Source organism: Onychostoma macrolepis, chromosome 05 (genome assembly GCF_012432095.1).
Source record: "Onychostoma macrolepis isolate SWU-2019 chromosome 05, ASM1243209v1, whole genome shotgun sequence".
NCBI classification, from domain to species: Eukaryota; Metazoa; Chordata; class Actinopteri; order Cypriniformes; family Cyprinidae; genus Onychostoma; species Onychostoma macrolepis.
The window spans coordinates 19,702,522-19,724,041 of record NC_081159.1 but is presented as its reverse complement, the minus strand read 5'-3'; the positions used below and the strand labels follow the sequence as shown (position 1 = coordinate 19,724,041).

The window sequence follows — 21,520 nt, the reverse complement described above, 5'->3', positions numbered from 1 at the left end:
CCGGCCCTCTTTTAAACTCCAGCCCTCGTTAAGGTAACTCATTGTGACAGGTGGTCATTGTCATTTGTCACTCAAGCCCTGTGTCAGATTCCCTGCCCTTCTCCATGCATTCCCACGGGTCAGTGAAAGTATGAGTCATATCAGCCTCCATCCTGTCCTTGTGTAGCATTTCTCTTGCTTCATGACAGTAAAAATATTTGGTGATAGGAGAGTCTAATCCTGAGAAACACCTCATTTCATGGTCCTTCATTCAATCCCACTATGTACGTTCTGAGATCTGTGTGCAGAGAACCTTCCCATGTTCATGTGTTTCCTCCAATATTGTTCATCAGTGCTCACAGAACGTTTCTAGTTTTCAAAGTTTAATACTGGATAGTTTCAAGACAGCACAGACTGTCTTCCTACAAATGCTTCACACCTGCATATTGCATTAAATGCATAGTGCATAGTTTTTTTGTGTCATGAAGGTAGACCAGTTTTCAGTGTCACATGATCCTTTGGAAATCAATCTAATATGCTGATTTGGTGCTCAAAAAACACAGTGCTTAATATCTTTGCGAAAACTAGATCCTTTAAAAACAAACTTTAAATGTTTTTTTGTTTTTTTTGTAACAGTGTAAAAGTCTTTACTGTCACTTTTGATCAATTTAACGTGTAGAATAAAAGCATGAATTTCTTCAAAAAAATATCCAACTATATTTTTAACTGTTACCATTTTTTTCTTTTGACCGGTAGTGTATAATATATAAGGTATCAGGCTGCTACAATAACTTCTGAGGGAGAACTAAAAATGTGACCTAGCTGGTTTGAAGCTTCCAAGATTTCAAAAATATTCTAAGCTATCAAGATATAAAAAAATACTTGATAGCAACTAAATGGGATATTGTCAGCTGCAATGTAAAAAAAAAAAACTACACCTAGACAAAATCACAAAGAATTAATATATTTTCTGCTAATTTCCTCTTTTTTTTCTATGGAACCATTCACAGTGCAGTTTTTAATTAGAATTTAATATTGTGTTATCATTGATTGCAGATTTATTTGCCCTAAATTAAATAAAAAGTGAAACAAACTGCTGCTGGTTGCCTTCCATCTTGAGTTTGCAGCCTCTCTCTGTCAATTTCATTTCAGTTAAATTTCAAACTACTTCATCGGCACAACCAAATTGAATAGGTGTACAATGCTGGTCTTGGAGGGACAACCTGCAGAATTTGGCTCCATCTGGTCCACTGCTGTTATAGATTATAGATGGTCAAAAGCTTGCCTTTCAAGATCAACTGTTGGATCAAAGCAGGGATCATATAGAAAGTCAATGATTCAAAATTTCTCTCTCTGTTTTTCTTTCTCTCTCAGAAAAGGGAGCAGTGGAGAGTCTGGTAGAGAAGTTGAGCTCGAGGACTTGCATGAGGATGAACCACCCACCTCTTGAGTGTCTTCATCGTAGATCCTGAAGAGTTCCTCATTGTCCTTCCATTCCTTCGAGCAGAAGATGATCATGACCCAAACCGCTCTACTACACTCTGTTTCCACGGACTTGATGCTTACCTTGACATTGAACTGGATTCTGCTATTGCTAGCCATCCTTCCTTCAGGCTTTTCATCTTCGTCAGTCTTGCACAAGAATCACTTTTCCTGCCTATGATTCTGATGAAACCTGGCCTTGATAATCTGGTGGAAAACTATTCTTTCTCCTTCATACCATTTGCATCTTTCCATCCTGGCTAAACAAGTAGATTTTGTATGGAATCTATGTTAGTCCAGGTTTGTGTGAAAGATAGACTACACCACAAGCAGCATGGACAAAAGATGCTAATAACTTGGTAAGCTGTTGATGCAGTGTGCTGCCATCATAACCTCTGTACATGTGTAGAAAATAATAGCAATGGCGTCTTGCCTTTTTTGTATATGTTAATGTGCAATTCTTAACCCTGTCCATCATAGCATGCCTGAAATATGGCCTTCTCCATATAATGGTGGTTGCTTTCCATTTCTTTCATACCATAACATTTTCTCATTTCATTCAGATACAATATATAAACACACACAGTGTCGTACTGTGAAACAAAGGGGCTTATGTAACTACTAGACACTAAAAGAGGCTTTTGTCTGCACATTCAGTCAATTCTAGAAAACAGGGCTTTCTCATACAGCGTGTTTGAGCGCTTGGTTTAACCATTATCTAGAACAGGGCTCATTTTCCATGTTTGTGAATGTCGCAAATGCCGCATTCGGATCGCACCGGATGCAGGGCTCTCGTGTCTCGGTGCTTTGTCTTTCTGCGGGAACAGAATGTGTCATTGTTTACCGAGTCTTCGCATTCCAAAAGACCTATTTGTCAGTCAGCAGTGCTAACGGGCCCTCGAACACACACGCAAACATTCCACCGAGGCAAGCGAGTGTGCGCTGATGCAGAAAGAGAGGGAGTCACTTTCACTCAAAACAGACAAGCCAATTGAGGGAAGGATCTGAATATGGTGTTTAGCTGCACAACGAAAGTGAACTGCCATTCAATTTCATCACGGTCCCTCTCGGCCTGTATTAACTCCATCCAAAACAGTACGCCCCTGTTTACATCGGATCGTCTGCCAGGCGAACCCATCATCCCATTTTTGAATTGCGTATTGAAAGTACAAAGAGAGACTGAGTGGACGATCATTGTAAAGGCACATTGACGATCAAGATATTTAATATTTAATATTAGATTTTTATCATTGAAAATTTCACTGTGCGTGTTTCAATTTTAAAAGGACAGTTCACCCAGAAATTAAATAGCATTTACTCAAAGTCTGTTTGCATCAACACAAATTTTTGAAGCAAAAACTTACCTATTCAGACCAATGCTTAAAAAATGTTCAAAAATTCACTCTATTAACTCAGAAGCAGAAATGCTCCATTTACCCTGTTATTCTAAGTGTTGTGCAGTGTTCTGTTTCTGACGCCCAGTTGTCATGGAGAAAAAGGAAGTCGAACCGTATTTACATGTTTTCGAACAGACATTCCGATTTTTTTATTTACTATTGTGATTATCAAACAACACTGGATTCTTTGTCTGTTATTCACATTTACTTGGCAAAATGGTCTGTTCATGAGCACCACCAAGTCATTGTTTTATGTAACAGCAGTGGCTCATGGTATGTGATCAAAAGCGCAAATATTAGTGGCTGGCCAGTTTCTTCTTAAAAAATAAAATAAAAGTTGCATTATGATTGTGTCGGTCTGAACAGACGCATTAATTCAAATACATTTAAATTCATGTTTATCATACCAAACAAAACTTTATGTGAACAGGCCTTTACTCTCATATCATTCCAAACTTTTTTTTCCTTTTTTGTGTGAAACACGAAAGGAGATATTTAGCAGAATGTCCAAGCTGCTCATGTAATGCATTTGGATGGGTCACCAACCATCACCGTTTCATTGTATAGAAAAGAGCAGCTTTGACTATTTCAGGGTGAACTGCCCCTTTAATTCATTTTACAAGAATAAAACTGGACTCAATCAGGTCAGCTGCCAATTATTTCCAGTAAACTGGTTATGTAAGCAGCGAATGCTTAGAGGAAACCTTTAACCGATGTCACTCATTTAGAGGACTCATTATTGCTTATATGAAGACGGATTGATAAACCGCAGTGAACCACTTTCATTATATTCTCACTAATATCCTGAGCAGATGGTGGTCCATTTTTCTGACTCCTACACATTCTTCCCTTCTTCTCTCTCTTCCCCATCTCTCTTTCTCTCGATGACCCTCTTTTAGGCATACAATCTTTGTAGATTGCTTCTTGCCCATAAACTGAATTACACAGGAAAACCATTTTCAGTGCCAAACGACAAGTGTTTTTTGGGTCTGTTTGTGTGGAGTATTTGATTAAATGGAGTCCTGTTTCTGTCGTATTGAGATTTCTGTATGTGGTACTCAGGGTCTGGACACTGCTGTTCGGGGAATACAGAGAGAATGGAGTAGCATATTCTGTGTTCATGAGCTCTGAGGTGTTTATGTGTGGAAATTCATCAGATGATTTTAAATGATCCCCCTTATTCTCTTATATGTGTGTGTGCAAACTCGTTTGTCTATTCTGTCTCAAATGTACAGTAGTCTTGTCAGTTACTTCTTGATGTATGCTATGCACCTGTTAGTGTCATGATGTACAGCATGTCCCTTAACTTATAACCTTTTACAGACTTCTCTCTAGGTTTGTTATTCCTTTTGATATCCGTGTGAGACAAAACAACTCAAGTTTAAACCCCTTTAAATTGTTTCCTGCAGGACTTTTGTATAAGCTAAACATATGCAGCAGCCAATATGCCATACCTCTGTCTGAGCAATCAACTCAAGTGTGAAGGCTTTATTTCCTTTTCCAGGTTTCGGCTCATGTGCAATAGATGAGGTTTGATCATTTGTCTACCCACATTTACAAAGGTTTCTCTTATTTAAAGTAGGGGAGAGAAATGTGGCCATTTTGAGGCACTGTGTAGCTGCAAAACCTTCTTGCTATCAAAGCTTTATGCTTTTTTAATTTCCCTTTCTTGATTTAAAAGTATATCATAATTGTATATAAATCGTAGAACACTGTCTCACTCACATACCTACAGTTTGAACTGCCCAGTTATTTGTGTCAGAGTGCCTGATATTGCTGGTTATTTATAGACGTCTGTATTCTGCTGCATTGATCTGAATGTAACCGTTTAAAAAATTCAAAGAAAACAGACAAAAAAGAGCATGCCCTGAGAAAGCATTGAATGCAACTCTTACTATGTAAATATGTACCAAAGCATATAAAGATGCTATTTTTTGCATGCTTTTTGTACACAGACATAATCAAAGACAATAAAGATATCACAGGTGATTCAGGTTTCTTCCTTTATGTTTTGTCATTTAGGATTGCATTATTATTTTAATTTTGCATGAAAAAAAATGAACTTGGAATCAATCGATGAAATTGACCTAATAATATTAATACATTTAACAGTAGCTACTCTTTAAAATAGTACTTTGTACACAATAAAACCAAACAATCCTTGATGGTGCTGTCTGATTTCAAAACTGTCCAAGATTGTAAATCATTTAATAAAAAAAGAAACTCAAACTGAGGTAAATTCCAACAAATAAAAGCAAGTCATCGTTGCAAAATAAATCCAGACAGAATTATCAAGATGCCAGTGCAAAGCAGCGAGGTTTTGTATCACCCTGAAAGGGTTTTATTTTGATGTGAGTTTCAATTATTGGTAACACTTCAGGGTAATACTTTATTTTAGGGTCTCTTAAGTTGCTTATTAGCATTCATATTACTAGAATATTAGTCATTTATTAGTAGTAATTAAGCACTTATTAATGCCTTATTCTACATGACTTTATTCTACATCCCTAATCCTACCCAATACCTCAATTTAACAACTACCTTACTAACTATTAATAAGCAGCAAATTAGGAATTTATTGAGGGAAAAGTCATAGTTAAGAGTGAATAAGTGTTCCCTATTCTAAAGTGTTACCCACTTCAGTTTAGGGACCAATTCTCACTATTAACCAGTTGCTTATTAGTATGCATATTACTAGCTTATTGATTGTTCTTTAGTACTTATAAAGCAATAAATAAATGCCTTATTCTGCATATTCTGTATATTTTAGATCCCTTAATCCTACTCCATACCTAAACTTAACAACTGCCTTACTAACTATTATTAAGCAGCAAATTAAGAGTTTATTAATAGTGAGAATTGGTCCCCAAACTAAAGTGAGACCAAACTATTTTGTTAGGTTAGAAGAAAGAGACTGCATGAGTGTCCAGATATACCTGATAATTATATCTTGTACAATGACTACATGACTACTTTTCAAACAAATAAATACATGGGTATGGACTATTGATTTGAGTAACAATTACTTTTAGAGTGAGAGAACACACACACAGCTAAGAGTTCCTGGATGAGCGGTTGTCATTATTGCATAAATGCTGCATTTGACCCATTAAAATCAAGCAGTCCAGAATGCTGTGTACTAATAAGAAAATACCAGACTTTTGACAGAGCATCCTATGTTTCTTGGCTCAGTGTTTTCTGAATGAGCTTAAACAAAAACTAAAGGCCTAAATCACTCATCAGTCTTCAAGAGATGGTTAGTTTCAACCTCATAATTTCACCATCTAAAGTTTATTTCACACAAAAATTAGAGGCTCACAGTTTGACTTGCTACAAAAACAACAACAAAAACCTATACAAAACACCTATCAGTAAAAAAAAAAAAAAAGCTATTTTAAAGTATACAGGATACCGTATACAGAGCGTGACATATCCAGACATTACATGGTAATTGCCAAAAACTTTGGGAACCTTGTAAAGACCTCAAAACCCTCATAGAATTGTACCTTTACAGTCCTGAGCCTCTCAATATGAACACATCCAGTGGGTATTAGCTGAGTCTTAAATCATAACAGTGATTTAATATCTTTCCTCCGTAGTTTGGGAAGGAATTGTGATTTAGAAAGGAAAAGTGATGTCTGACAGTTCTGTGTGTCAAGTCTCCCAGCCATCTTGCTTAAGCTCCAGTGTTGAGGTGTGTGTGTTTTTTTCTTTTTTTCTCTCTCTCTCTCTTCAGTCTTCAGTGCAATAGTCAGTCGTCATGGCAGCCGTCCTGACTTCACTCCTGTGTACAGCAAAAATCTGAATTACTGTGACCACAACTAAAATTGAAAAGTTGTTCATAGAGATACGCTATAATTCTGCAGGGATCTGCGGCTGAAAAGATTTGAATGGTACGTTACCTTTGGTAGATCTTTTTCTGTCTGTGACTGGGGCAAGGCTGGCTTCTGTGGAAGGGCAAATACATATCTGAGATCATTTCCCATGCTTCTATATCAAACCAAATGTTTTTCTTCCTCATAAAGCTGCTAGAGTGGGAGCCCTGGAGGTTACGATGTACCCTCACTTTCCTTTCTTTATAAGAGACAAGTATGGTCAATGCACTGTGTTGCTAGGGTAACTATATTGCTGCAGAGATGTCTACAGGAAGCCGTGGTGTTGCATGGACTTGAATGCAATAGTCTGCCCACATGCATACAGATCAAAACTAAGATAGTGGTTATACTTTTCCTCTCACACACTCCCTCAGAAGTGCTTTGGACATTTGAATTATATTTAAATCCTGAATTTAATGTCCATAATGACACTATGGGAATGTAGCTTGATGTAAATGTTTGGAAACGGCATTGCATCTGCTCAAGTTACAGATTTGCGTGGCAGCTACTATGTATCTCTGCTGCCATCTAGTGTTTCGGTAGTGAAACTAGCATTGGCTATCCACAGAGCTCTCAGAGACACACCAGCAATCACAAAGGCAAGTTTGACTCAAATGAATTATTTAATAGGCCTACCCTTTATTTACTTATTTATTTAAATAAATAAACACTCACCTCTTCCGGGATTTCTGTATGCTTGAATTTCATGTTTTTGTAGAAATCTCTCTTTGAAACAAAATATAGGAGGAGCATATCGCACACAACGGTTGCCTTAAACGACAAATGAGAATAGATGTTAGTTCCTTTCAATAGGATAAAAAGCACTTAGGGGATATTTTGAGCACAAAACAGCTAAGTGTATAGAAAGGTAAGCTTAAAATCTATCTAATTTGATGCATCTATCCTGTTCTTGTTTCAGTTTCAAATTAGTCATCAACATAGTCACTTAGTCATTAACATACAGATACACTAGCATTCAAATGTTTGAGGTTTAGCTGAATTTTTCCATACTAATGCAAGGATGCATTTATTTGATGAAAAGTGTCATTAAAGACACTTTTCATCAAATTATTATTTTTTTAACAAAGATTTAATTGTAAATAAATGTTTGTTTAAACTTTATATTCATCAAAGTATCCTTAAAAAGTATTTCCACAAAAATATTAAGCAGCACAGATGTTTCCAACATTAATTATAAGAAATATATATTAAATAGATTATAAAATTATATTACATTATAATTATATATTAGATTATTCAATTATAAAGATATATTAAAATCAATTATTTATACTAGATCATTATATAGATATGCAATGTGTAAAATAATTATTTCAAAAGCATTAAAAAAAAAACTCTAATTACTTTATTAATTTACATTAATGCATCTTTAAATTTTTACATGGATGGTACAACACACACGATTTTTACACCTGGTATCATCTCCTATGTGACAGAAGAATCCACAATATGGAGTCTGTAGTTAAAAGTAATTGAGGAAATGAGACCAGGTATCTCTTAATATAAATATAAGTTTATTCTCTGAGACACTCACCACTCCGAAGATTCCTACTCCTGAGCCTATAGCCGTCAACGTTGGGATAATATCAAATTTTCCTGCCTGCAAGGAACAGTTGTAAACAAATGGAAATGTGCATGTTCCATATTTCTTTGTGAATGATCCATAAAAAATAAGCTTACCCGTCCATGAACAATTATGTCTATCCGTACACCAAACACCTTCATTAGTGTTCTCTTCTCCACCCCATTCTCCACATAATATTTAGCATATCTGAAACAGTCAGTATCACATAATAATTCTAGTAGTGATTCCACTTAATATATTCTCTAAAAACCAATGTAATTCATTCTTTTACAGAACCCAACAAAGCTCACAGGCTCAGAAATAATACAGTACAGCACCACTCACCGCTGAGTAGTATAATTAAAAGTTGTTTTCACAAGAGAAATGGGTTAAACATTCTTACCCACCTAAAATTGTATCCCAATGATGGTTTCTCTTCTTTGTCATTTTTCCCTGTTCCATAAAGACCATAGAATTCATACTTTGGTTTGCAGTGTCTGATACTGAGGTCCAGATTGCAGTCCCAGTCAATGAGGACTCCTATAGCACCACCCTAACACATCACATAAGAAATATCATGAAGATTATCATCCCATGTTTCTGTGATCTTCTACAGATTTTAATCATTCACTACAATTTTGGGATAATGTTTAAAATAAGAAACTCACATTGTGAGATAAAAGGTCACAGTTATTCATTTAAAGTCACAACTATAAGATATAGGATTACTATAGTGAGAAGTCACAATTGTTAGATATAGTTGGAATTTATGAGGAATTAAGTCACAATGGCAAGATGTAAAGCTATAAACATTGTATGATCAAATCACATTCATTGAACAAAATGTGAAAGTCTCCTCAAGTGATGTTGACCACAGACTTATTTTACTGCTATTCATAAATTCCCTTGGAAACCCAGAGCAAAGCCTACAAATTTACATTGTGATTCAACAGCTATCAAGTTTTTAAACTATTCAATTCACTACATCAGTCTTTAGGAAATCATCCTGATTACTGGACATACTAGAATGTTTTGAATGTAAGTATACTGTCTGAATGTGTGTTTAAAGAACAAGTAGCCTATAGGAGTGTGAGTGTTAGTGAGTGTGTGTATTTACATGAAAAAAACATACCACACGGGCTATCTCTGAGAAATTGAACCCAGAACGCTCAACGATGTCTCCCAGTCTGAAGATGGGACACAGTGGATCAGTCTTGGGATGATACAAACACCTATTGATATAACTCTGATTCACACTCTCCACCAAGTTACTCCTAGAGAGAAAAAAGTGAGTATCACAATAAACACCTGGTTTATACGAACATTCAAAATAGGTCCTTTTTATTTCATCCTCCTTCCTCTGAATTTACTTGCTGAATTTAGATATACCACAAGGAACATTTGAAAAATATAGAATTTTACCTTACTACATTAAACTGGCGAAAGGTAATAGAGTTTTTGATGAACAGTGTGTAGTTTTCTGATGTCAGCAGGACTGGAGGCCTACAGAGAAACATAAGAGGGACAAAATAAAGTTAAATGGATCAGACCAAGACTGTAGGCTGATTCAAAACAATTTTGAATATATTCCGTCACATGCTCCAGGTATAAACATGCATTTCTTATGTTTAAGGCGACTGTCAAGTGTAATTTGATTCTCTTGTTTAGTTTCCAAGATTTCTACACAGACATGAAGTTCAAGACATTCAGGAATGGTGAGTCTTTGCTTTTTATTAAACCGTATCTATTCATTCATTATGGTGGGTTTATAAATGAAAGATGCCACATTAAAAAGACAATAATTGTAGTCCAGGCATGCCACAATAATTGTTACTGTTACTGTTAGACACCCCGTATGATTGATTCAATTCATCAACAACAATAATAAAATAAGCATTCATACACTGGTATTTGACGGTCATCTTCAACTGGACACCAGGAGTAGATCTCACAAGTACTGGTATTGCTTATACACCTGCCCGTCATGTGCCCTGAGAGAGACAGTAGCGCCATAAGGGAACAGCAGAGTGTAAGAGCTTTGGTGTTGATCAGAACAGACTGAGAAAGAGAAAAAAAAAAAAAACTTTTGCCCCGAAGAGAGTTGCAGGGTATATTGTAGGATCCAAAAGTCTGATGTCCCTTGTGAAAATGCTTAGATTTAACATTTTTATCTAATTTAATACCCATGTACATTTACCCCTACATTATATATATATATATATATATATATATTAGTGCTGTCAATCGATTAAAAAATGTAATCGCGTTAATCACAGGACAAATTTAAAATACTAGGATTTACCTGTAAATGTGTTGAAATAAAGATGCATGACAAACTAGTTTAAGGAAACAGAACCTTTCACACTTCTGCCAGGTATGAGACATAATCCTTATTATTCTTTTATCATTATTCTTTTGTTTTTATTCAGCCATTATCAGCCTTTATACCGGCAATAAAACGTTTACCAAGCCACATCGCTTCAATCCCAGTATACATTTACCCAACTATTATCAAAAGTATTTCTAAATAAATACAACAAAACATTTTCTTGCGACCTTACGTGATGGGAAGAAGTTGGGGTCAAACCTTATCAAGCGATTAATTTGCGTTAAAAAAATCTTAGCGCGTACATTTTTTTTAGATTAATCGCATGCGTTAACGCGATAATGTTGACACCCCTAATATATATGTATATATACCCCTTACAGAAAACTTTGTGCTATTTCTGATTTTCAATACACTCCATTCTGTGTGATTTATAAGTGTTTTGAAAAGTGGGGACATGGGGTAATGCCCCGAAAAGTCACCTTCTCCTTGTAATACCTATGTCATACCCTTGTCATTATACAAATTATACATACACACACATATGCATAAACAAAGTCATACTTTTGAATTACTCTCAGCGCACTTAAGGTAGTGAAAAGGGAATCAAATCTTTCATTAAAAGACCTATTTTGTTCATATTTTCATGTTTAAAGTATAAAAATTGTTGGTACAATATTGGGTAGAAGATTGTCAGATCGTCTGAAAAGTACGGTGCCCACGAGGTGACATGGTCGGTTCACTTAGTTTTGTCGTGGCCACGACATCATAACTCGTGGGAACTTGATAATATGTTGTGGCAACGTGATATTAATTCGTGGGAACGGCATATTAACTCGTGGGAACGTGATATTATGTCGTGGCCTCGAGATGTTATGTTGAAAAACAACATATTTTTCTCGTGGCTACGAGTTCAATACGTAAACAAACCTGCGTGACCATAGCAACCCGGGATTATCAGATATTATCATAAAACATTTTTATTAACATTAAACATTTAATTTAATATTTGTATAGGCTATTATTATTATTATTACATTTACTTATAGGGTTATATTTTTATATTTGTTATATATGCTTATATTTCCCCTTTAAATTTGTGTATCGCTTTACCTAGTTAACATTTTGTGTAATTATGCTATATTTGCTAGCCTAGGGATGGATAAAAATGTTTTATTATATGCACTTATAAAAATTTTATTTTATGCACTTTATGTAACATTTCATGATAAACTTCATTTGAATGCTGACTATGGCACGTAATACAGTCCGGTAGCCATGGTAATAATTTAATAATGTAATTTCTATAATAATGAACATAATAATTTCTTAATTCTAAATAAAATATTAATGAATCCATCTCTGATAACCTTGCTATGGTCACGCAGGTTTGTTTACACATTGAACGAGAAATGGATGTCGTTCCCTCAACATAACATCTCGAGGCCACGACATAAGGATGTCGTTACCTCGACAAAATGATCTCGTGGCCACGACATAATATCACGTTCCCACGAGTTAATATGACGTTCCCACGAATTAATATGTCGTGGCCACAACATAATATCACCTTCCCACGAGTTATGATGTCATGGCCACGACAAAACTAAGTGAACCGACCATGTCACCTCGCGGGCACCGTAGTAAAGCACTAAGATAAAATCAAATAAATTTATATGGTTGATACACATCTATTCCTATTAGTAACTGACTGTGAGATTTTAGTGAGGAGCCATGACTTTGATGTTACTAAATTAACTTTGCTCTGAATTAATGAGCATGATGGATGATTCTGTCAGTCCAGTTATTTAGGAATGCTTTCATCAGACTGCATTTGGTCATATGTTTGCAATTTCAGTCTGACTCTTTTAACATGGCCAGGAACATTTACATTCACAGACTCAACTTCCTTTGGTGGTGGTATAGCATTGACAAACTTTTGTACAACCATTAAAATACACTTAGTGTAGCCATAACATATAACACATCCCTTGTGTCACAGAACATCAAACATATATCAGAGACATTACACAATAAGCATGAAATGTGGTCTGAAGCATGGCATAAACAACCAGAAGTTTGTGTGTTTTCAAGGAAAACTGTGAATTTTACCCTGAGTTCACAGAGTCAGTATTGTAACATGATTAAGGAAAATATGTGTTGTATGGTGAAGTTTGTTGGAAGTTTGTGCCAATTGTCCATGACTGGAAGTCAGGGCACTTTGAATTACTGCAATGTGAGATAGTGCTGTTTACTTACGTCTGTACTCCTGGAGTAAATCGTTCTGCTACGCTGCATGTGAAACTGAGTCAATATTTGAGTATTTGTGACCCATACTGAGCTCACGATATCAATCTATAATGTGGGTTTGATTGTATTATTTTTTTAAGCAGCTTTTTGTTCAGTGTTTATAAGCCATTGGTGTTCTCATTGCCAACTACTACTACTACTAAGCTCTGGCAATCCTAATGATATCAAAAAAGCAAGATTTATTTAATAAATAACTTCAATTTATTTATGTTTGCGTAGCAGTGGAATAATTGTGCGTAGTTCCTATTATAGAAACTACTAGTCACACCAAGTAATCTGAATCTGGATGAGAGCCCCGTGGAACTCTGGGAATTACAGACATCAGTGAGCATGGGGTAAAATTCATCAAAGATGTGGAAAGCTAAGAAAAAGGCCTTAGAGCATGAGCGCAAAGCATGTTAGTCACGAATGTTAGTAACTTACGGAGACGGCAGCATGGATGATGTGCAGGTTTGTCAGTTAGGAGAGTGAGAGTTCATTAGGCCCCCTTTGATTCTGAGTAGCGTTGAAACCAAATGCTTACGTGCAAGTGCACCAATTTTCTTACCCCATGATCATTTGAATTCTGCGGTACATATCTTAGACCGCTGGTGCACTGATTTAGTTACCAATGAAGGTCAAAGGGATTATACAATGCCCATGGAAAAACACTCAATAAGAGAGTTCCTCTGCCCCCGGCTGCTAGTGATGTGAAGTTAGTCTGCTGCGCCGGTGCCTTCTGTCGGAACAATGTAATGGTTAAAACTTTACCATTTCCCGTACGTTTGTATTTGCCCTCATCACAGTCATCGTCAGTAATACACTTGTTCTTCCCATCTGGCAGCTGAAATACACACAGGACAGGAATAGCACTTTAATGGATATTAGTGTTTAATTAAGCCCCAACTGGCTTGTTGAAAATATGCAAATATGAGATCCAAATGAGACAGGATGCACAGAAGAGACAGAATAACCACAAAACCCAGTTCGTACAACTCATTTGTTTAAGCAAAGCTTTTGCAGGTAGTGCAATAAAGTCAAATAGAGAGTCAAGTGAAAGACAAATAAGACTGAGGTAAACCAAGAGCAGGTAAATGAATGAAGAGATGATACTAGAAGTCTAGTCATGTTACTTTACTGGAAAGTACAAACAGATTGTATCATCAACCACAGGTTATATGTGTTTGCCAAGGTCACCAAGGGAAATAAGTGACACTTTCTGTTTCTTTTTAGGATATTTTGTATTTAAACATTTTAATTAGCAATGCAATAAATCTAGTGACAATCTGATTCACATGTTTAACTGATTCAAAAGCAATAACCAAAGTGTTTTCAACTGTATTTCAGGTGCAAGATGCTAAAATATGGGACAAACTGCATTTCAAATGGATTTAATATGGAATAGGACTCTGCTTTTTTAAAAATGTGACAATTCCTTATTATATGGGATGATTTTGAATAATATGTACAGTAGTTTATAAGCCTAGGCAGACGTGTGACGCCTGTCTTTAAACAAACTGGCTGAATTTATGCTTCATCTAGCAACACCAAAGACAAACTGCCACTCAGTGACGCACATGGCTTTACTGAGGTAAAGAAAAAAAAAGGTAAAAGTGGTATGATCACTGACAGAAGCATCATGCCCATTCAAACTAAACAAGCATGTACAATCTCAGTTAAGTTTTAGTTTGGTCTTGAGCCAGGACTAGTGTCCCTAAAAAAAAAATAAAAAAAAAGTTTCATGACTTATTTCTGAGAAACCGGTGACTTTATTTTAACTGGTGAGGAAAGATGGTCAGGATATGACTCATACAGAGATCTTTGAGAAAAACAATCAAAAAAACAATTATGACAGTCACAATGATAAAAGCAGATGGTGATGAGAGAATAAGCAAAAGATACTTATCTACCTCAGGACATTTGTCCTGTTTCTGTCCCATAGTGGTAATGTAGTTCGTCATCACAACAAAAGACGAGTCACCCTTGAAAATGGAACAGAAAGGACTTCATACTTTGTCTATTTGGTAATACAGTGGTTGCATAAGAGGTGGAGTGTTTGAAGCTGACTGTGCTTGCTTGACTTCAGGCTACTGTTTTTGACACCCCTGCATGACATGAAACCCAAACCCAAAACAGACCTGCAAACAGCCCCCACTGTACATTTAGTCTTATTAAATGCTTGATTTACACTGTTTGAAGATGCATGGCTATATTTTCAGCTGGCTTCAGACAGGCAGCTGTGTTTAAGGCTGAAGCTAAGGTTTAACCTCAGCCTTAAATAGTCTAAGTGTCACTCCATCTCTCATGCCTCTGCTCTGCTATTACTGTTAGCTAACAGCAACCTATGCTCATGAATACCAGTGTTTTGTTTTTTGTTGTTGTTTTTTTTTTTTTTTGATGAATAGTTTCCTGAGTTGAAATGGGCAATGACACAAGTGTATTTGTGCTGAATCTTAGAGTTCAGAAATCATTCTAATATACTAATTAACAACATTTAAAGCTGTGCTTAATATTTCTTGTGGAAGCTGTGATATGTTTTTTTCAGGATTCTTTGATGAATGAAAAGTTATAAGTAATATAAATGTATTTACCATCACTCTTAACAGGGTCATATGATGCGATTTCAAGTTTTCCTTTCTCTTTGGAGTGTTACAAGCTGTTTGTGCATAGATAAGATCCCTAAAGTTGCAATGACTAAAGTCTCAAACCCAAAGAGATATTCTTTATAAAAGTTAAGACTGGTCCATGCCCTCCTAAAACGGCTCATTCAAACACACCCCCACATGTCTACTTCACTGTGTGGGACAATTTGCGGGTGATCGGCGCTCGGCAATCTTTATGTGTGAACTACACAACGATGCATCAAAGAGGCTCGCTGACACCAAACAAAATCCAACATGCCAAATATCTGGACCGGTCGGCCGACTCGACATCACGTGGAGTCAGGTGTCGTGATGAGCTACAGCCAATGAAAGAGCAAGGCATACCGTTCCAATTGACAGTTCGCAAAACCCGCCCACCCTAGTTACTGTTGCCATGACCGACAAACAATGCTGCTCTCACACTACACACGTTCTCAAGCAGTGAAAAATACATGGCAGAGCAAAGAGGAAACTAACAACACACCGACAGAGTGTCGGGCAAGATGGCGGATAGCAGCGTTGGCACATTATTCTGATTGGTCAGATCGCACGTCAATCAAGCTCGTTGCAAACGGTCAATTCTGGCGTGTTTTCATGAAAACGTGGTTTAGGTACCGAATGGAGTTGTTGGGTGACAGAGTTGTTGTCAGCTCGTGAAGTGTGTAACCCCTGGTTGCGGATAATTACATAGAGCCACTTAGTGTGAATACCACAATGACTTAAAGACAGACAAGCAGGTCATGTAGTCTGAACAGCACAGCAATCTGCTGACCTGTAGTGTGAACTTGGCTTAAGTTGTATTCACAAATGCAGCGCAATTTACGGAGGACTGTTTCCTGAACCTGGGAGAGTAACCTACAATGCCAGCTGTGCACAAAGGCTAGCTGTATCTATAAAGTGGGGCAATTCCAACTTTGCAAGGACAGTCTGGTGCGTCTGACTCACAGCCTGTAAGTATGTTTTCATATTTAAAGAATTAAATATGGCAACACCACACATAAGTCATTATAATCAGTAATTATGTCCCCACTGGATGCAACAAATGCCTCATTTATAATGGGTTTTATTGTTTTTGTCTTGTCGCAGTATGGGGCATAACATTTCTGTCACATGCTTGAGGTATTCAGCCAATCACAACGCACTGGATAGCTGGTCAATCAGAGCACACCTTGCTTCTCAGAACGATGAGCTTTGTAAAAATCGACGCGTTTCAGAAAGGTGGAGCATAGAGGAGCAACAATAATGTACAGTATGTGGAAAATAATGTTTTTTTTTAACCTTAAACCACATAAATACATCGCATTACACCAAATACACAAAATAATGTTCTTTTTAGCAACATCATATGACCCCTTTAATCAATTTAATTCATTTTTACTGAATTAAATAAAAATCCTCAAGAAAAAAAAAAAACATACTAACCCCAAACTTTTGAATGGTAAACACGTGTGTGTGTGTGTGTGTGTGTGTGTGTGTGTGTGTGTGTGTGTGTGTGTGTGTGAACTACATAGTGAGGAAAACAGCTCATAAATCCTTTTTTTTTTTTTTTTTCTTCTTTTTTTTTTTTTTAAGGAGAAAGTTTTCTGTGAGGGTTGTGTTTAGGGTTAGGAGATACAGATTGTACAGTATAAAAATCAATATGTCAATGGAAAGTCTCCATACAACATGAAAGCCCAGTGAGTATATGTGTGTGTGCATGCATAAGCTGATATTTGTTATCGTGACGAACATTCTAATGTTTGCTTTTTTGGACATGATATTATTTGACTGCATCAAGAAGCTCCTGGAGCCACTCCTTTGATTGCTGAGTGATGACGTGTTTACTTTTCTGTCAACAGTTTGTCTGTTTCTTATTACACTGGGTGCTTTCTGTTAAATAAGTCCATATTCTGAAACTGCTGCAGGCTGTTGGTATTAAGTAAATAATGGCATTTTCAAATATTTATCTTAAGAAATAACTTTATAATCAACAAGTATTTCTCCATTAGCCTTCTAAATAGCGTCACAATATAGATGTTTGATGTGACAATATCAGCACTTTCTCAGGGTGAGAATAATCCTCACGTGACTGCAGATGTTTACACAATATGAGTACATTTATCTGTGATAAGGCCCAATTCACAGCCGTAATGACTCCTATACCAATATAAGTGTGTTTAAACTCAGAAAGCATAAACTTAAATTTACTGGATGGACAATAACCCAGTTAGTAGCCTACATCTGCATTCAAATATATTAATTCATTTTTATTTTTTTTTATTATAACAAAACTAAAGAAAAAATTATAATACAATGTATATATTATAAGTAATATAATGTATATAAATTAGGACTTGTGAAGTTTTCAGTTCTGAGGCCAAAATTAGGAGACACAACCCACCTGTTCAGGAAAAACAAAATCAGCTGCATCCCATATCCTCTCCTTTTCGCTGATGTTTGTGAAGGACACTCCCTTCATCTTGGTGAAGATGGAGCCTATGGCAATATCTATTGCCTGGTAGCCTTTCTCATACATGAACACCCACCTAACAAAAGCAAAAAACGATTCATGACCTGATCTGCTATAATCAAACTGCAGTCTGAAGACTTTTCCATTTTTTATGTTTTTGATTCAGTACTATAAATACCAAATTACTTAAAAATTTGTGTCTTTGTGCTTTTACAAAATAATAATAATAATAATTGTCATCCATGATATTTCATGACAGCCATAAATAAAGGTACCTTTTTCACATGCATATGAATAAAACCTGCAAATTTCTGCAAATAATTCATTTTCAAAGACCTAATTCTTTGATATAGTGTTACACACATATGTAAAAAAAATTCCATCAATTGTCCACTAACATATTCCTGTTTTTGAAAATGTGGACAGTTATTTTCAGAAACATTGTGACAGATTCTGTAAAGCTATTCTTTCTTTATATTCATGAATATTCACATTTGTCAATATTGAGCTTTTGTCAGCAGAGATGTCAATCAAAGCAGGGTTTTGATTTTTTTTATTTAATTTGATCCTACCTTTCGCTCAGCCAGAACTGCTATTTGTCTATTTATTATTGGTTACTGATTGACAATAACAATAAAAATATATTTATCGATGCACTATTTTATTCAAATAAAAAGCTTATACTGTGTTTCATGATTTGCACTATTAAGCTTGGACAGCAGTTGGAAAATGTTTAAATGATATAAGGCTATGTTTTATATAGTTTTCGTTTCAGAATGTGCGTGTGTTGTTCCTATGTACTTGAACCATCTTGTGCCATGTAAAAGTAAGATGAAGCAATACGATTTTGACCTCATGCCCTCTTGCAAGACACTGCAAACGGTATTCTTCCCTTTGAAGCATGACTCTCAGTCTTATCGTCTGACACACCTGAAGATGACACACTGCTCCACACAGACCAAAACTAATGCTAATGCAACAGTTTATCGACTTGATCAATTTGTGTTTCATTCAGCTTACCTCACTTCCAAAGACAAACAACTTCCACATGACAGATAACAGAAGCACTATCCACTTTTAGCTGCATGACATGCAGGTTTATAGTGTTTAATGCTTTTTAGTTTTGAATACCCAAACAAATACCTCTGTCAGCCTGTTGAAATTTGGACTAGAGCTGCATTTGATTCATTAAGGGTGGTCTGCTGATGTTCACTGATAAACAAAAAGGAGTAACAAAGAGGGAAGAGAGAGCAGCACAACTCCTGTGCTGTTCTATGATCACACATTAAAGGAGGTTTACTGTAGTAACATTATAGTATAATACAGTGATATAACATGTACACAGTAAATAGTAGACAGCTGAGTAGCACTATATTACATACTACACAGTAGTCATTGAATTGATGAAAAGCACAACACACTACTTATTTGGTTACTTGCAAATTGTATTGTTTATAGCACACAAATGACACCCACATGCTAACTGATGCTCAGTGGGTTTCACAATGCAGGTTTGAATTACTTAAGAGGAAAATAATGCTCAGTGTTTGTCTGGACTTGACTGTCGTAAAGGTTAACATCTGTAAAAGTCTGCTTTTTCACCCTGAATGACTACAGCATTACGTTTTACCGTGACGCTTATATCATGAACATCGTGTAAAAGTGAATCTTGTCATACATCCAGTTATCTAATACATACTGAGGGCCAGCTGTTAGCTCTATGACAGGAGATGAGCTGCTGCTACATTACTGATACTATAAGCCTAAATCTAAATCAGACACAATGAAAAAAAACACAAAAAAACATATGGGCATACTTTCAAGAAAATCAAGTAAACAAAATAATTCTCAGCTTCAGAAATGTGTGTCTTGTCTGAAACAACAACAGTTTGGTGGTGTGCTGCTAGTTAGACTAAGCAGTGCATTTTCTTAAATGGTACATCATGACAACACTTAACTTTTCAATTCAATATAAGGCTTGAACCGTTAGTTTGTTTGCATTCTGTACATTTTTTGCCCTTGATGAAGCATGTTCTGTTCAGTTACTCACTGATTTTTATCTGCTTTTCTTTTTCAGAATTTTTAAGAATAAAATAAATATCTTACCCAATGATGTAGGCTAGAACACCCATTTGGATGATTCGGCACACCACTGCAACTCTTTTGTTCTTGACCAGAACCTGTCGAGGTGTTTCGTATTCAAAGAAGAAGTTTGATAAAGTTCTTTTTATTTGAGGTTTCATCCTTGTCGTTGAAAGGTAAGAGTAGATGTGTTATATCCTTATCTCTGTCTTCACAAGGTTCTTGCTCACTGGTATATGTCCTGGTAAGCACTGTAAGATGTTTATAGAGTGCTGATATCTGACTTCCTAGCTCGCCTCAGCTTTATCTGTCTCTCTCTCTCTGTCTTTCTTTCTCTCTCCTAAACCAAACAGTTCTCAAAGTAAACCGCCCACTTTGAGTTGTCTTCATCATCCCCCTCCTCTTATGACTGTAACACAAATGCATGTACAGACAGATAAACGTCTTGAGGGCGGAGTAACAACTCCAATTGCAAATAAAGGCTTATTGCAAATAAAGTCCAATTGCAAATAAAGGCTTAATATCCACCGCACATCTGTGACATGTCTGAAACAGCCTCTCTCTCTGTGTGTCTCTCTATCAGCACTCTTTGACCACTGCCTTCCTGAAGGACTGCTAAAGATAAAACCCAGCACAGTATGGGTTCATTTTACTGTATGTCCAAATACATAGAGTTTCACAGGATTACACTTATAAATTTATGAAGCACCTCAGTTCCAGTTGCTTTATACAATTATATGAACCACCATCAGGCATCAAACTAGCCTTTGAACTGTCCAGAGAGCTCCAAAAATGCCTGCAGTGATGTGAAATTTCTTCATTTAGGGGTTGAATATCATCAAGTTTCTCTAGTGCACACACTGACAAATGTCCTCATGTAAATTGCTTAATAACGTGGTGTGCATACAGTATTGTTATACAGAATGTATTTTTACTCATCGTCAAAAAAGATGCAAATGATCAGCCTCAGGCGAACAGTGGTGGTAGGTGTTTTAATGTGTGTTTTACGGTAACATTTTAATGTAATTCTTTCCTTATTACTACAAATGTTACATTTTCTTATTGGAGTATCAGAAGTAAAAACAGATATTTCTCATCCCATTTTATTTTTGATTGTCGAACTCCAGGAAAGGCTGAAAAAAAAACCTTTAAAAACAAACGTAAGAGATTAGTTTATTTAGTTTAGGATATTTTAGTTACCTGTATATTTTGACTATTGTTAAATAAATTATAACGTTTTATTTTGTTATTTTAGGTATCGTTGGAATACCAATCAAATTAATTTTGCTGAGAGCAGCACAGTCGTGGCGTTTCTTTACTAATGGTGCGTCACCACTAGAGGACGCTATTACTCTGTACTTTATTCAGCACAAGCACGACGTCTTTCTCGTATTTGTTAAACCTGCTTCAGGCG

General features: G+C 36.1%; 2 protein-coding genes across 8 annotated transcripts in view; one reads left to right on the top strand and one right to left on the bottom strand.

Annotated features, from left to right (window-relative positions):
• Positions 1–4,847, top strand: part of camkk1a (calcium/calmodulin-dependent protein kinase kinase 1, alpha a) — an 80,902-nt gene extending 76,055 nt beyond the window's left edge. For 5 of the 6 annotated variants that reach the window (XM_058776195.1, XM_058776193.1, XM_058776197.1 and 2 more), the window contains 2 exons: positions 1–33; positions 1,354–4,847. The exon at positions 1–33 is cut by the window's left edge and continues 15 nt beyond it. In XM_058776195.1, the coding sequence (XP_058632178.1) occupies positions 1–33; positions 1,354–1,429 (109 nt within the window). In that variant the 3' untranslated portion in view covers positions 1,430–4,847. The remainder of the gene's footprint in view (positions 34–1,353) is intronic. The other variant, XM_058776199.1, reaches the window with a different exon arrangement.
• On the bottom strand, positions 4,845–20,477 carry p2rx1 (purinergic receptor P2X, ligand-gated ion channel, 1). 2 transcript variants are annotated; one of them, XM_058776215.1, is made up of 13 exons: positions 20,131–20,477; positions 17,956–18,100; positions 14,844–14,915; positions 13,705–13,777; positions 10,222–10,309; positions 9,741–9,821; positions 9,451–9,592; positions 8,726–8,871; positions 8,435–8,525; positions 8,289–8,354; positions 7,409–7,504; positions 6,761–6,805; positions 4,845–6,642 (listed from the first exon to the last, which is right to left on the bottom strand). In XM_058776215.1, exons 1-13 carry the CDS (start codon positions 20,265–20,267, stop codon positions 6,637–6,639), a joined length of 1,188 nt encoding a protein of 395 aa, XP_058632198.1. In that variant the 5' UTR covers positions 20,268–20,477; the 3' UTR covers positions 4,845–6,636. The 2 variants fall into 2 exon arrangements, with proteins under 2 accessions (XP_058632198.1, XP_058632199.1); XM_058776216.1 differs by having other exon boundaries at positions 13,717–13,777.
• Between the last annotated feature and the right edge of the window lie 1,043 nt (positions 20,478–21,520).

What these genes read in the sequence shown, in the direction of transcription:
- p2rx1 (XM_058776215.1), bottom strand. Translation starts at nt 20,267, where the DNA reads ATGAAACCTCAAATAAAAAGAACTTTATCAAACTTCTTCTTTGAATAC. An exon ending in GTTCTAGCCTACATCATTGG is followed by an intron (nt 18,101 to 20,130) that starts GTAAGATATTTA and finishes TGCTTTTGTTAG; the next exon opens with GTGGGTGTTCATGTATGAGA. An exon ending in ATACAGAAATCCCGGAAGAG is followed by an intron (nt 6,806 to 7,408) that starts GTGAGTGTTTAT and finishes GCCCTTCCACAG; the next exon opens with AAGCCAGCCTTGCCCCAGTC.